This window comes from Furipterus horrens, unplaced genomic scaffold (assembly GCF_987537825.1).
Source record: "Furipterus horrens unplaced genomic scaffold, mFurHor1.1.pri manual_scaffold_1, whole genome shotgun sequence".
Lineage (NCBI taxonomy): Eukaryota > Metazoa > Chordata > Mammalia > Chiroptera > Furipteridae > Furipterus > Furipterus horrens.
The window spans coordinates 217,052,965-217,065,797 of NW_028327171.1; the positions used below are offsets into that span (position 1 = coordinate 217,052,965).

At 64.3% G+C, this 12,833-nt stretch overlaps 1 protein-coding gene across 1 annotated transcript in view; it reads right to left on the reverse strand.

The window, feature by feature from the left end:
• The window catches only part of PER2 (period circadian regulator 2), a 30,481-nt gene extending 18,003 nt beyond the window's left edge, over positions 1-12,478 (reverse strand). The window contains exons 1-8 of the mRNA XM_090285225.1: positions 12,364-12,478; positions 7,454-7,709; positions 6,979-7,041; positions 5,389-5,543; positions 3,250-3,371; positions 2,188-2,389; positions 1,178-1,229; positions 240-382 (exon numbers count right to left, since the gene is read on the reverse strand). Coding sequence (XP_090141351.1) covers positions 240-382; positions 1,178-1,229; positions 2,188-2,389; positions 3,250-3,371; positions 5,389-5,543; positions 6,979-7,041; positions 7,454-7,692 — 976 coding nt within the window. The 5' untranslated portion in view covers positions 7,693-7,709; positions 12,364-12,478. The remainder of the gene's footprint in view (positions 1-239; positions 383-1,177; positions 1,230-2,187; positions 2,390-3,249; positions 3,372-5,388; positions 5,544-6,978; positions 7,042-7,453; positions 7,710-12,363) is intronic.
• Positions 12,479-12,833: the final 355 nt, after the last annotated feature.

Consider the following 12,833-nt stretch of genomic DNA (forward strand, 5'->3'; position numbering starts at 1 on the left):
CTGCCAGGGCTGTTCTCACTACATGGACGGAAGGCGGTGGCCAGGGAAGGGGACGGGCACCCAGGGTCACAGCGACGGCCTGCACACGAGGTACAGATGTCGGTCGGCACACAGACCCTGTCACTGTGTGGGGCGGTGGTGTGGCAGGGCCCTGGAAGGGCTGGGGTCCCCTCAGGCCAGGCCTGAACCCCGGGAGGACGCGAGGCCCGGGGGAGCCCGGTGGCCGGGCCTGCGGTCACCTTCGTAGCCCGAGTGCACCCTCTCCGCCAGCAGCACGCAGCACAGCTGGCCGTCGGCGCCCTGCGGCTCCGGCACCTGCACCAGGTAGGGCGTCATGCGGAACGGCTGGTAGCGGACCTCGCTCTCGTGGCTCTTCCCGACGCTGCAGAGGAGGGCGCCGTTAGAGGCTGGAGTCGCGGCAGAAGGAGCTGCCCCTGCGTTTGTGGTACAGGTGGCGCCGGGCAGAGCCCGTCCCGGCCCGGGGAGCTGGGCCACCCACCCGGCCCCTCTGTCCTGCCCTCGGATTTCTGGTGACATTCGAAGCTGAGTCACAGAGGCCCCAGCCCTGAGCAGGGAGAGATCTTTTGAGCCCATCTCTGGAGCAGTTTGCATTCTCATGGGGGAAAGGGACACAGCTCTCACAGTGGGGTCCCAGCCCGTCTTCTGAGGGCACCGCCGTCTGACCCTGCGGCTGGATACTCAGCTAATCACCCCATTTCAGGCCAAAGAGCCCCTTGGGAAGCTCTGGGGAAATGCACTTTTCAAAACAGGCACACTTGAACCAAAGGCTGCACATACTTTCGGGGTCTTCAGGGACCCTGGGGCACCCACCTCCCCAGGTGAGGGCCTCTGGCCAGTTTTCAGGTGACTGATGGCAAGGCCAGCCTGCTCAGGCTAACACCCACGTGAGGACTGGATCAAAACCCTCCAGTGCTGACCGTGACGTCTCAGCCCCGTACCCGCGTGTAAGACGCAGCTGTGACCACATGCTCCCACCCACTGTCCAGGAATCCCGTGTGCGTGGCCCCTGGCCCCCAAGACCGCGTGCAGGCAGGCTCACGGCCCAGCCCGCCTCTGGCGCAGCAGGGACATGGGGAGACGCCTGGGCCCCCCACTTCCCATGGGTGCTCGGGATGAAATGGTTGTGCTGTTTCCAGGTCAGGAAAGCTGGGCTCACCTGACTCGACAGAAGAAAGACTTCTCCTCCATGCACTCCTGAGTGAAGGAATCTGGAAGACAAGTCCCCAAGTCACCCTCCAGTGGCACCTGTGAGCACAGACACAGCCGGCGGCAGAACCAGAGCCGAGGCGGGAGGCCGTCCTGCCCGGCGCACAGGGTGGCCCAAGGGAACACTGCGCCCGTCGGACGGAAATGAAGTCCGGTCTCACGAGCGTGCGCGCACCCGTTGGCAGCCAGGAGCCCAGCGCTTTGGGAATGCTACAAATGCCTCCACGAACGCCCCGACTTACAGTCCGACCGCAGGGCCCACTGGCTGATGGGCAGGACTTTTGCATGTAAAGCCGTAAGCCTTGCCACCTGCCGATCTGGGGGACACTCGGTGCCGGCAGAAACAACTCCCAGCGTTTCAAAGCTACATCAATCTTTTTGCTAACTTCCTTAAGAACATGTCTTGTCGGGACAGGAGGTCAACTGGCAACCTCAGCACAGACAGGGAATGGTGTTTCCATGACAAAGGGGTTTCAGGCTCCAATCTTTCACATCAAGTTTCCTCTACTCAAAAGAAACGAGGAAAAGCCGTGACAATTACTAGACAGGGAAAATGGCGCAAAATGGCAGGACTGGGAAGGCCACGAGAAGTCACCAGGTTTTTCTCTTCTATCCAGGCCGACACGCGTCCCCCCTCAGGGGCACGGCGCGCCCCGCCCACGTGCCGGGACCAGCCGCGCCTGAGTCCTCCCAGTGCGCCCTGCATGCTTAGGTGATCCGACTGGACAGTCCTCGGCCGCATTGTGGGAGCAAGGGGGTGGCTCTCCATCTGAAGCCAAAAGTGAGCATCCCCCATCTAATAGCCTCTGAAATTTATGAAAAGACTGCTTTTCTCTCTAAATTTACTCTGACAACTTTCGATCTCTCGCCTTGGGCAGAGGGCGCCCCGGCTGCACTGGCTCCGGCGGGGGCGAGGGGGGTGGCGCCCGCCCTCCCGGGGGGGCCCCGCGCGGCCCTCACCTGCCCCGCTGCAGACGCTCCACGGCGGGAGCTTGTACGGCGTGGTGCAGCTGTGGAACACGCTGACGTCATGGGGCGCCAAGAACTCCACGAACTTGGCGTCACGGAAGGCGTCTGTCTTGCAGTGGAAGATGGAGGCCACCTGGTCAGAGATGTACAGGACCTTCCCGGTGACCAGGGACACTGCCGCCGCAAACGTGTCCTGCAGGGGAGCACGCGCTCCGGTGAGAACGGGCAGAGGGCGCAGACTCGGGCAGGTGGCGGGAAGGGAGCGTGGAGGGTCCGGAGGCCCCTGGGCCCCTTCCTAGGTCCTGACCAGAATAACTCTACCCCCGTCATGCACAACGGAGCCCCAACAGGCTATTACTTGTAGAACCCCGTTGGGGTTCCGCTGCCAAAAGGACCCCGGGTGTGCAGATCCCGGGGGCCATCCATCCAGTATTCTGGGCACAGAGACCCCAGTGTCTGGGCTCGGCTGATTTGGGGGTGGAAGGGCTCCGCACCCTCTCCCTCTGTTGCCTGGGCTGGCGTGTCTCTCCCCTGGAATGCCAGGGGCTCTGGGCCTTTGAGCTCAGGGCTGCGGGAGGTAGGGGTGCTGGAGGAGGAGATAGGACAGCGTGGGAGCCCCGTTACCCGGCAGCTTTGCCAGCCCTGCTCTCTGCTTAGAGAGCGGGGGGCTCAGGGCACGGCCAGCCCTCTTCCCTTGCCAGACCTCCAGGGCCCCTCCTTCAGGGGCCACCTAACAACAGGTGGGCTTTGCAGTCCCACGAAGCCGAGCTCCAGTCCCAGGGCACCACCCAGGAGCCCTGAACAGTGACCACTGTCCCCTGGGGTGTCCTCACCCCGCAGTGGCATGGTGCTCAGTCAAGGTGGGGTCATCCTCCCACTCGGGAGGCGTGGGCGAGTGGTTGGGAGAGGACAGCGTCGCAGACGTCTGCGACAGGGCTCTCCTTCCGAACCAACGACGTGACATCCTTCTCTGCAAGGCCTGAGCTCACGTTCCGCCGCCAGCCGGCAGTCGGCGGGCCCGGCCGAGGAAGGCGGCCCTGCGGGGACACTCACCGCGCTCTTCACGATGAACTCGGAGGCCACGCTCCGGATCTCCTCGAGGGTGTGGGCGGGCACGTCTGCGCCGCAGCCGTGCTTCTCGCTGGCCATGAGCAGCTGGTAGTACTCCTCGTTGGCTGCGGGGAGACCAGGCACAGCTCCTGACCCCGCTCCTCTGGGGAAGGCGGGCTCGGGGGCTGCCTTCCCGACAACGAGAGAGCAGGTCGCAGAGGGGCGCAGGCCGAACAAACAGAAATCTGGGTCCCCCTGCACACCAGGAGGCCTTGGTTACAGAACTTTAAACAATAAATACACACAATCTTAAACAACACAGCCACAGAGTCTCCCCCGAGGCTCGCTTTCCCCACGAGGCCGTCCGTCCTGAGGCCACGTCTCCATTCCCACGCAGTCCTGTGGCAGCCCCTGCTCTGCCTCCCTGGGTGGCCTTGGCCGGACACCCATCCAGACAGACTGACTCCTAAGGACACCGGGCACGAGAAACAACAGGGGAACCAACTGCTCCGAGCAGACCCTGAAGACAAGCGCCACTCATCCTGAATGTCCGCCTGGTGTTAGGATGACGCAGCCACGGCCATGGGGCTGAAGAGGGCCCCCGAAAAGGCCACGCAAACCAGCACACGGCTCTCTTCTAAGCCTGGCACAAACTGTCCCAGCCAGACCTCACGGGACGAGCCCTTCCCACGGAAGCCATCCAAGTGTCAGAAAACATGAATGTATCTGAAATACTGCTTTGTAGCCTCATTATTAGTGACAGAGTTTCCCTTGAGACAACAGCCGACGGTAACAGAATAGAGCTCCCATCCCGCCTTATCTCAGCTTCTAAGACTTGTCTGTTCTCATGACTGTTTCTGACGTGCACTGGCCCCGGGACCGGGGCACACGCATGGAGCACGCGGGTAGAGTGCAGGGGCTCCCACAGCTGCCCCAACAAGATGCTGCCTTTCCCTCTGAGCCAGCTGGCCTGTCACAGCTCGGAAGCTCCTCCCCGTGCAGGAGCCGGAGGTTCCCACTGTGGCGAGCGGGTTCCGAAGCATCCAGGCCGGGACACCAGGACCGCACCCACGCACACTCGCCGGAGACTCCCGCTGCTCTCTGCGCACGGGAGCACGGCAGGAACCCTCCCAGGTCCCCGCCCCGGGCCCTGCAGCAGACAGAGAGGCCAACTGCGCGCAGACCTCTCGACCGACTTCTGCAGCTCGGCCATCGAAGCTGGCCCTGAGCACAGGGGTCCCGGCCTGGGGACAGGCGCCGTGAGACCTGAGCCCGGGCTGTGGGCGTCTGCCCAGTGGCAGCAGCCAGTGAAGGGAGATGCTGAGGGGCCTGCAGTCGAAGGACATGAAGGTGTCCAAGCTCGACGGGCACGCACGTTGGCACTGGTAGCGTGTCCCTAGGCCCCTGCCTCTGTGCAAAGGCTTCCACACTGTGTCCTCAGACAAAGCCTCGGCTGGTCCTCCATGCGGGCTAAGAGCGGAGCTCTGCTGCCACCTGAGGATAAAACCCGGATGTGCCTGCGGGTGGATGGGAGGCTGAGTGTCTGAGGTCCTGCCACCGGGCAGCTGCGACAGGATGAGGCCCTGTGCCCGCCAGCCCTCCAGTCCGAAGGCCACCACCTGAACAGCTCACCCGCTTCCAGGTGAACAAGTCACGAACGGCCCGAGGTCGTGAATGCAGCTGCTCTGCCACACTGTCTTCAAGGATGAGCTCCGCAGCCCCCCAGCCCCGGGGCCCCTTCCCGCCATTTTAAAGGCGGGACAGTGCCCAGCTCACTGCTGTGGGCGCTTCACTTCGGTTCCACTCTGAGCTGCCTCTATTGCCAGGCCGTCAGGGCCACCATCTCTGGCCACAGCCTGGGGGACGCCGCACTGTCCCTGCCTCAGTGCGACTGGCCGCAGCCCAGGCACTGCAGTGGTAGCTGGTACACAGGTTTCTTCTATCAGCGGGTTTTCTACCTGCTTCCCTCTTCCCTCTACAAGCCAAGTGCGACGGAAAGCCTCCAGGGAACCGAGGTGTCCAATCGGGGCTGCTGCACCAGCCCCCGAGTGCCTCCCGTGGTGTCGGGGCTGCGCTCTGGAGGCGGGCACAGTCCAGGCTCTGACGTGCACAGGCGGGAGCAAACCCACGAGGCAGACGTACCTTTCACCTGCTTCACGCTCCTCAGGGCATACTTCAAGGTCGCCAAGGTGCTGGCCTTCCCCTTGGCCTTCTTGTCTGCGGGGAGGTGGACCTTCAGCTCCTTAAGCGTCTTGATCAGCTCCTTGTGCGTGTCGGCCTTGGCAGACTGCTCGCTGCTGTGGGGTTCGAGAAAGAGGTGGTCAGGCGTGGCTCGCCGGCCCTCTTCTGAAGGGGTGCGCGTCCGCTCCGGCTGCCCACCGGGTCCCTAGGACACCTCGGCCCCCACAGCCCTGTGTGGCGCCCTGCGGCCTGGCTCGCGGCATCCCTGGCCTTGCCCGAGTGAAAAGGAACATAAATGGAGCCCTTTAAATGGAGTCGGAGCTGCCATCACTGAGGAACTGCCTTGCAGCATTTCTCCCCGATGCCCCGGAGTGTTATCACAGGCAACACGTGTCCCAGAGAAGCGGCTGCAGGGAGGGCAGGAGAGCAGAGAGCAGGGCCCCCAGGCCGAGCCTTAGAGACACTGTACAGAGTTAGCGCCACTGTGTCCCCTCAGCTGCAGGACACAAACACCCTCCTTCCCAGACGCCTCCTTCCCATAGACGCCCCGGCCCCTGCCTCCGAATCGGAACGCCGGGCTTCTGCCTGGGCCAGTGCCCCCTGAACAGCTGTTCCCCCTGCTCCCCAGTAAACGCCACGGCCTCTCCCTCCGGCCTTTGATTTTTAGGTTAACACCTACTGGAGGCCGGCAGCACCCTTGCCAGCTGGGACAACCAAAAATGTCTCAGGACACTGGCGCGTCTCTCGGCGGAGACGGATCGCCCTGGTGCAACCTCTGCTTTAACCCAAGGGAACAGGCCAGACGCCCCCCCCCCCCCCCCCAGCTGGCTCTCCTCCCACCAGCGAGGTCCAGGTGGGGCCGGCAAGGCCTGGCGGCCCGCCCACTACAGGCCCAGCGGACTGACGGCTCGGCGGGGCCTTCCCTGTCTGTCTCAGCTAGAAAAGGACCAAGTGACAGGGAGTGTGGGGGACAGCAGTGGCTTCCTGCAGCACGGACGTGAGTGATGAGCATGGGAAGCCCCCCAGAGGAAAGAGATTTATAGAAGGTCTCCACACTTAAGGAGCAGAGAAAGGGGAGGCAGGGCAGGCGGGCGCCTGCTGGGGGAGAGGACCCGTGTAGGAGACGTCCCGAGAGAAGGAGGGACATGAGGTGTCTGAGGGAGGGCACAGGGCCCCTGCCCAGGACGAGGGCCAGCTGCTACCCCAGCAGGGTGTGGAAGTGTCTGCGGGCAGGAAACTAAGGGCGCGTTTGTTACAAACACTGAAGCAGGGTGAGGAGGTCCAGATGACCACGCCTCAGGTGCCGACGAGGTCTGGGGGCCAGAGCTGGAGGAGGGACAGGCCTGGAGCTACGTGGGGGGCGCGGGGGGCGGACGCAGGCAGCCCTGGGGGACAGTTGGGATCTGAAAGGTGTGCTGGGCTCACAACACAGACTGGCACGCTTGCGCGGAAGCTTCACCAAGTCACATCACCCCCCAGACCTGACCCCCAATGACAGATCTCTGGGTTTCTCCAAAGACTCTGCGCCGAGGGGGTGCCCACCAGCCTCACCTGCAGCCGCTGGTGGAGGGGTCGTGTCCAGACTCTGCCAGCATCAGGCTAAAGGCACCCGGACTATACAGACAAAAAGTAAGGACAGCTCAGAGACCACTCCCACTGCACCTGCCCCACGCAGCCGGCGGTCACAGGCCGGTCACACCAGAGAGAGAAGCATGAGGTTCAGGCCAAGGGGGTCAGGGGAGCTTTGGAGCCCCCAGGCCGAAGGAGCGAGCCTGTTTTCTGTGGAGCCCGCGGCTGCCGGCTGGGCTGCCTGGCATGCCACCCCCTAAGGTCCCGTGGTGCCCGCCGCCGGCAGCCGGGTCCGCAACACCGGCAGCGGCAGCGGCCGAGGAAGGACAGACCCCGGGAACTTCAGTGACTCTCAGCTAACGAGGCTGTCAGACGCCTGGAGGAAAGCCGACCCTCAGGACTTGAGGACGGCAAAGCCGCCCGAGCTCCGCCGACTCAGGGCCCGCGGCCGGCCTACCTCTCGCGGGCGCCGGGCAGCCCCACCAGCATCCCCAGCTCCTTGCCGCTGTCCTCGCAGTCGCTGCCCTGCGAGTCCCGCCCCGCGGAGCCGCTCTCGGCCGCCTCGTTCCCGCTGGAACCGCTGCTCATGTCCACGTCCTCCTGCGGCGGCGCCCGGCCGGGCGAGGGCTCCGTGGGCTCCGTGGGCTCCTTGGGGGCGCTGCTGGGGCCGGGGGCGAACCCCGCGAATCCGTTCATGTTGGCCCTGGAGGGAGCTGGCAGATGAGAGACATGCGGTCAGCCGGGGTGCAGTGGTGACTGCCGCGGTCACGGGCGGCCCGGGACCCTCTGCCCATGTCGCTAAGTGAGGGGGTGGCGTCGCCACTCGTAGGCCTCTCCTGCGCTTTCTCACTCGCTCTCAGGCCCTGAGCTCCCGCCGGCCACGCGTGAGGAAGGCGCGTGCCTCGGGCGGCCTCAGCCCTGACCTGGGGCTGCTGGCGGCCTCGTGGGGAGGCAGCAACAGCACTGCCCCCGCCCAGCACGCGGGGACTTAGGGAAATAAACAGACTCCCCCTGAAAGGCTGGTGGGATCTGGGACCCTGCTGGGTGTCTGGGACACCCCTAGGTGATGTGGGGGAGCCGCTGGGTTCAGAAATCTTGGTCGTCACAAGTTACAGGAGACCCCGAGACCAGGCTCCGGGCAGGGGAGACCCCTGAGACAAGGCTGGGGGAGGGGAGACTTTGGGGAGAGGTGTCGCTCTGTGAAGGGGGCAGGGCCGGCAGCGGGGGGTGGGGGGGCGTGTGGGTTCCAGGCAAGGCAAGGGCTCTAGCCCCCAGACAAGCAGCTGGTCCTTCCTGCTGAGTGAGTTACGGAGGCTGAGTGGTTACGTGAGCAGCCGCCGGTGGCGGGGGCTTCAGTGGGCCCCCCACTTCCCGACCGTGCCTGTTTCCTCATCTGTCAGACGAGCAACGGCAGCCCCCGCCTCCGACCGGCTGCCGGGGGCCAAACAACACGCTGAGGCCCGCTCTCCCCTGCGCTGCCCACCACGCCAGGGACACTCGGTAACAGACGTGGTTTTTGTTTCTTTTTTTCTTAAAGACTTTTACTTATTTTATTTTTAGAGAGAGGGGAAGAGGGGAAGGGAAGCATCCATGTGTGTTTGCCTCTCGCGCACCCCCAACTGGGGACCTGGCCCACAACCCAGGCCTCTGCCCCGACTGGGACTCAAACGGGCGACTTAGCTCCTCGTGGGGGCTCCCGGCTTTCAGGGTCCCGGCCCCTGGGAGCCTGTCCAAGTGGGGCTCACTGAGCAGAAGCTGAAAGGTCACCTTAGGTGGAAGACAATCTTTGCAAAGCCGGTCAAGCAAGCATGGCAGAAACGTGCAACAAACCAAATCAAGTCACCCCCCCTCACTACTCCAGACAACGGGCCCCTCGGCACTGAGCGCTCCACTGGCCCGACCGCGGGCTGCCAAGCTGGCAAAGGCAAGGTGCCTGTCAGAGCGGCCCCGCCTCCCGCCTTCCGCAGACGCTTATGGAGCGCCTGCTCGTGCCTGCACTGCCAGCCCTGGGCAGCCCCGGGAAACGTGGGCTCACGGGCCGGGTGCCAGGGGCCTGGGAAGGAGAGCACAGCAGGCTGAAAGGGGCTGCCAGCGGAGCGGGGCTGCACCTCCGGGCACGAGCCGGCACGCCTGCCCCTTGAGGTCCCTCTTCTGCTCCCTTTACAGATGTCCGCACACTGGCTCTGTCCCTGGAGAACAGTCGGACCCAAGGACAGGCGCTAATCTCAGTCCCTCCACACCTCTGGTGGCAAGGGCTGCCCCCGCCAGACAGAGGACCGCTTACAAAATGCAGTCCACGATGAGGTCATCGTCTGGGCCTGGCTTGCCAACAGGAAGGGAGGGGGGAGGGGGGAGCCGCTGGGCTCACTCACGGGGGTTCCTTACACTATCCTCTCCATTGTCACAAATACTCAGAGTTTCCATAGTAAACAGTAAAGAAGAAAAAAAACACGAAAGCACCGCCTGGGCACCTGTCTACCCGCCAGCCCCCACCCCCCCACGCACAGGTAAAGGCTGCTCTTGTTCAGCAGCCTCGAGCCCAAGGGGGAAGTTCATTTCCTTGTGGAAATCAGAATCAGTTCAATCACATCAGGCGATCAACTCTTTGAAACAGAAGTACAAATACATGCAGAAAAGTCCCAGATCATAAGGCCACGGCTTGATGTCCACGTGTTCCCAGCCCCCAGAGGCCCCCGGTGGCCACTGGGCCACCACTCAGTCCTGGTTGCCACCAGCCCACTGCACACAGCCTGGCTAACACGCCTGTCTTGGCACTTTACGCAGCAGGATCTCCGCCTGAGCTCCGCGGCACGAGCCGGAGCTCTCTGACAACCCCAGATTTATGACCGTTTGCTTCTTCCCAGGAGGAGCCAAGTCCCTGAGGCCAGCCTGCTGTAATCTGAAGGAAATGTTTGCCCTGCTAAACAAACACTGAGCTCTCCATGGCAACAGCTGGGTAACTGAGGAAAATGTGACCGTGGCCGTCCAAATATGGAAGGGAAGGCGGCGGGGGAGAGGCCCGTCCCGGCCTCTCCAGACCCCAACCTCTAAGCTCTGCCTGGTGAGGCCTCGAACATGGGGCAGCGCGCGTGTGACCCAACGGTCATGCAGAAACACCAGCCTCCCCGCCGCAGCCCTCGGGGGATGAGCGACCCTGGGGCCTGTGAACTCCCAGCACGCTTACTCCTCTCTGTCCGACCCCCAGAGCCCCAGGAAGGGCACCAGGAGCCCTCGAGGTCTGCAGGGCGGGAGCCCACTCTGCCTGGAGACTGGCCCGTGGCCTTGACCCTGCCCATGCCGGGACGGCTCCCCTGCTCACGTACTGCCTCTGGTTGGCCCCAGACCTGGAAATGCAGTACCAGACCTGTTAGAGGTGCGCAACCAGGAGCATAAAGGGCTGGCAGAGGCCCAGCATCCTCCAGGGAGGGGCACAGGGCGTCTGCCTAGCTTTGGGGGCGAGTGCTTCTAGTGAGCTTTGCTGAAGGCGCCGTTTTCAGCATCGCCCTCTCCTCACTCGGTGTGCCGAGGCCCAGCGAAGTCGGGTCATCATGTAAAAACTGGCGAGCCGCCAGGATTCCTCTGAAAGTTAGGTGTCTGCAGAGGAACGAGTACCAATGAAAGAAGCTTTCCTATTTCCTTCTCAGCAGGCAGATGAGCCTCACAGGGGACATGCCTCGCAGGGTAGCCTGGAGGGAAGAGCTGGCAGAAAGCTGTGCAGGTGCCCGGGGGGTCATCCCCGGGGTGACAGGAACCCAGAAACCGAGGAGCTGAAGCTGACCTCCACCATGGCCCAACCGTGAGCCCCTCTTGCAGGCAAGGCCACGGCGGCCGGGAGGGGGCGCTGAGTCACCCAGCAGCCTCCAGCTGGGGGCCGGGCTCCCCTCCCACCCAGCACCCCGCCTGCACGGAAAGCCGGGGCTGCGTTCATTCTGTGCCAGTGAATCACGCCAGGCTGACAGTGACAGGTGAGTGTGAACACCCACAGCGCCGTCCCTGTGTTAGCATACCACGCAGCTTCCACTTAAAAAGGAGCCTCTTTCCCATCTGACGCTCGCACCTTATAAAAGTGGTCAGACTTGCTCTTAAAAACTCAGTGGCCAGCTCCAGCCTCAGGTAGGGTCCTCTTGCCTCCTCCTCCAACCCCGCCTGGGACCAGAAGCCCTGGTGTGGGGGCAGGGACACCCTGGTCGGCGGCCGGGGAGAAGGCAGTGGCCCTGCTGCGTCCCACAGGAGAGGGCAGAGGTGCTCACAGGGGCTTCTGTCATGCTGCTAGGTTCTTAAGATTTGGGGGACCTGAGGCCCCTTCCCCCTATCCCAGCCCTCGGCAGTCAGCACCCAATTTCAGGCTGTCAGAGAACCTCAGCAGCTCACCCTGATCCAGCTCAAGACCCTCAGGATGATGGGAAGACCCCATGACAGCCTGAGCCCCGGCCTGGCCCTGCCAAGATGTGTGCCCAGTGGGGGTCTGAGCCTCGGTGCCCTCCTCTGTCGGGCCGATTTGCAGGGTGCCTTCTGACTCCGCTGTTCTTTGGGTATGAATCAGCTTCCCAAGCTGGCTGATTTGCGTGGGTATGGAAACCATGGCAACGGCGTTGTCATCCCTTAACCTGGCCTTCAGGGAGAGTTCAGCAGGCTGCCACCTGCCCTGTCCCTGTCCAGGACTTAGCAGCCAAGGGACATCTCCCCCGCCCCCCCATCTACCCAGCCGGGGGAGAGCATGAAGGCGGGGGAGTCCAGCGTGGGCACGGGGGCCCATGAAGTGGGGCCTTCCTGCCCCCCCTGCTCACCCACTCCAGGGGACCCACGGGCTGTCCAGGCAGGGCTCCCGGAGCAGCGCCCCGCGGCCCTCCCCGCGCTGGGGAAAAGGCTCTCTGGCCTCCGAGCAAGAAGCTAGCTCCCCACGGCGCTCGCGTGTCCCCAGACCGGTGCCCTGACCCTTGGGTGCCTTGACCTTTCCCTGCCCTCTCCCGACTGGGCGAGAGACGGTTCCTCCAAGAAAACCGTCGGGGGGGGGGGCAGCCCGGTGTGGTGGTCACAGCGGCTCTGCGACCCGAGACAAGCTGCCTAACCTCTCCGAACCTCAGCCTCCTGCTCTGCAAAAAGGGGGTACCATACGCACCCGCCCCTCGCCCCCCGGGCCGGTTTCAAGCCTCGAAGGATCCCGACGGCCGCGGAATCAATCGCCGGGATCGCGCCTTCGGGGGCCGGCGGAACGGCCGCCGCCGCCCGGAGCCCGCCCGCCGGGACCCCGGAGCCGCCCGCCCGGGGCCGAGCCGGCCGGCGGCCGTTACGTAACCAGCGAGCCGGCGGCGGCCGCACGGCTGCGGGCGCCCCGGCGCGGCGCCGGTCCTTCCGCCGCGCACTCACCGCGGAGCTGCGTCCTCGTCTGTCCGCTGGTCGAGCCGCGCGTCTGTCCGCCGACCCCGCGCCCGCTGTCGCCGCCGCCGAGAGCAGCGCGTTGTGCCCAGCGCAGCCCGTGTCCGCCGCCGCCGCCGACTCGCCGCTGTCACATAGTGGAAAACGTGACCGCGCGCGCGGCACCCGCCCCCGGCGCCTTCCATTGGCCGCGATGCCGCTTCATTTGCATACCGAGAGGCTGGGCCTGGCAGTGTCGCGCGCCCATTGGCTGCCCTGCCCGTCGCTCTTTTTACATAAGACGCACATGGAACTCCATGTTCACGGCGTAGGTTCCTCAATGAAGACCCGGCGCCCCCTCCCTGTCCTCCCAAGTGGTCGCTTCCACTTCCGGCCTCGGCGTCTTCCATTCAAGACAGTCCGCGTCTGCGGCCTTGGGGAGCGCGGAGTGGCGCGTACCACCGCGGCGCGGGGGACGGGGC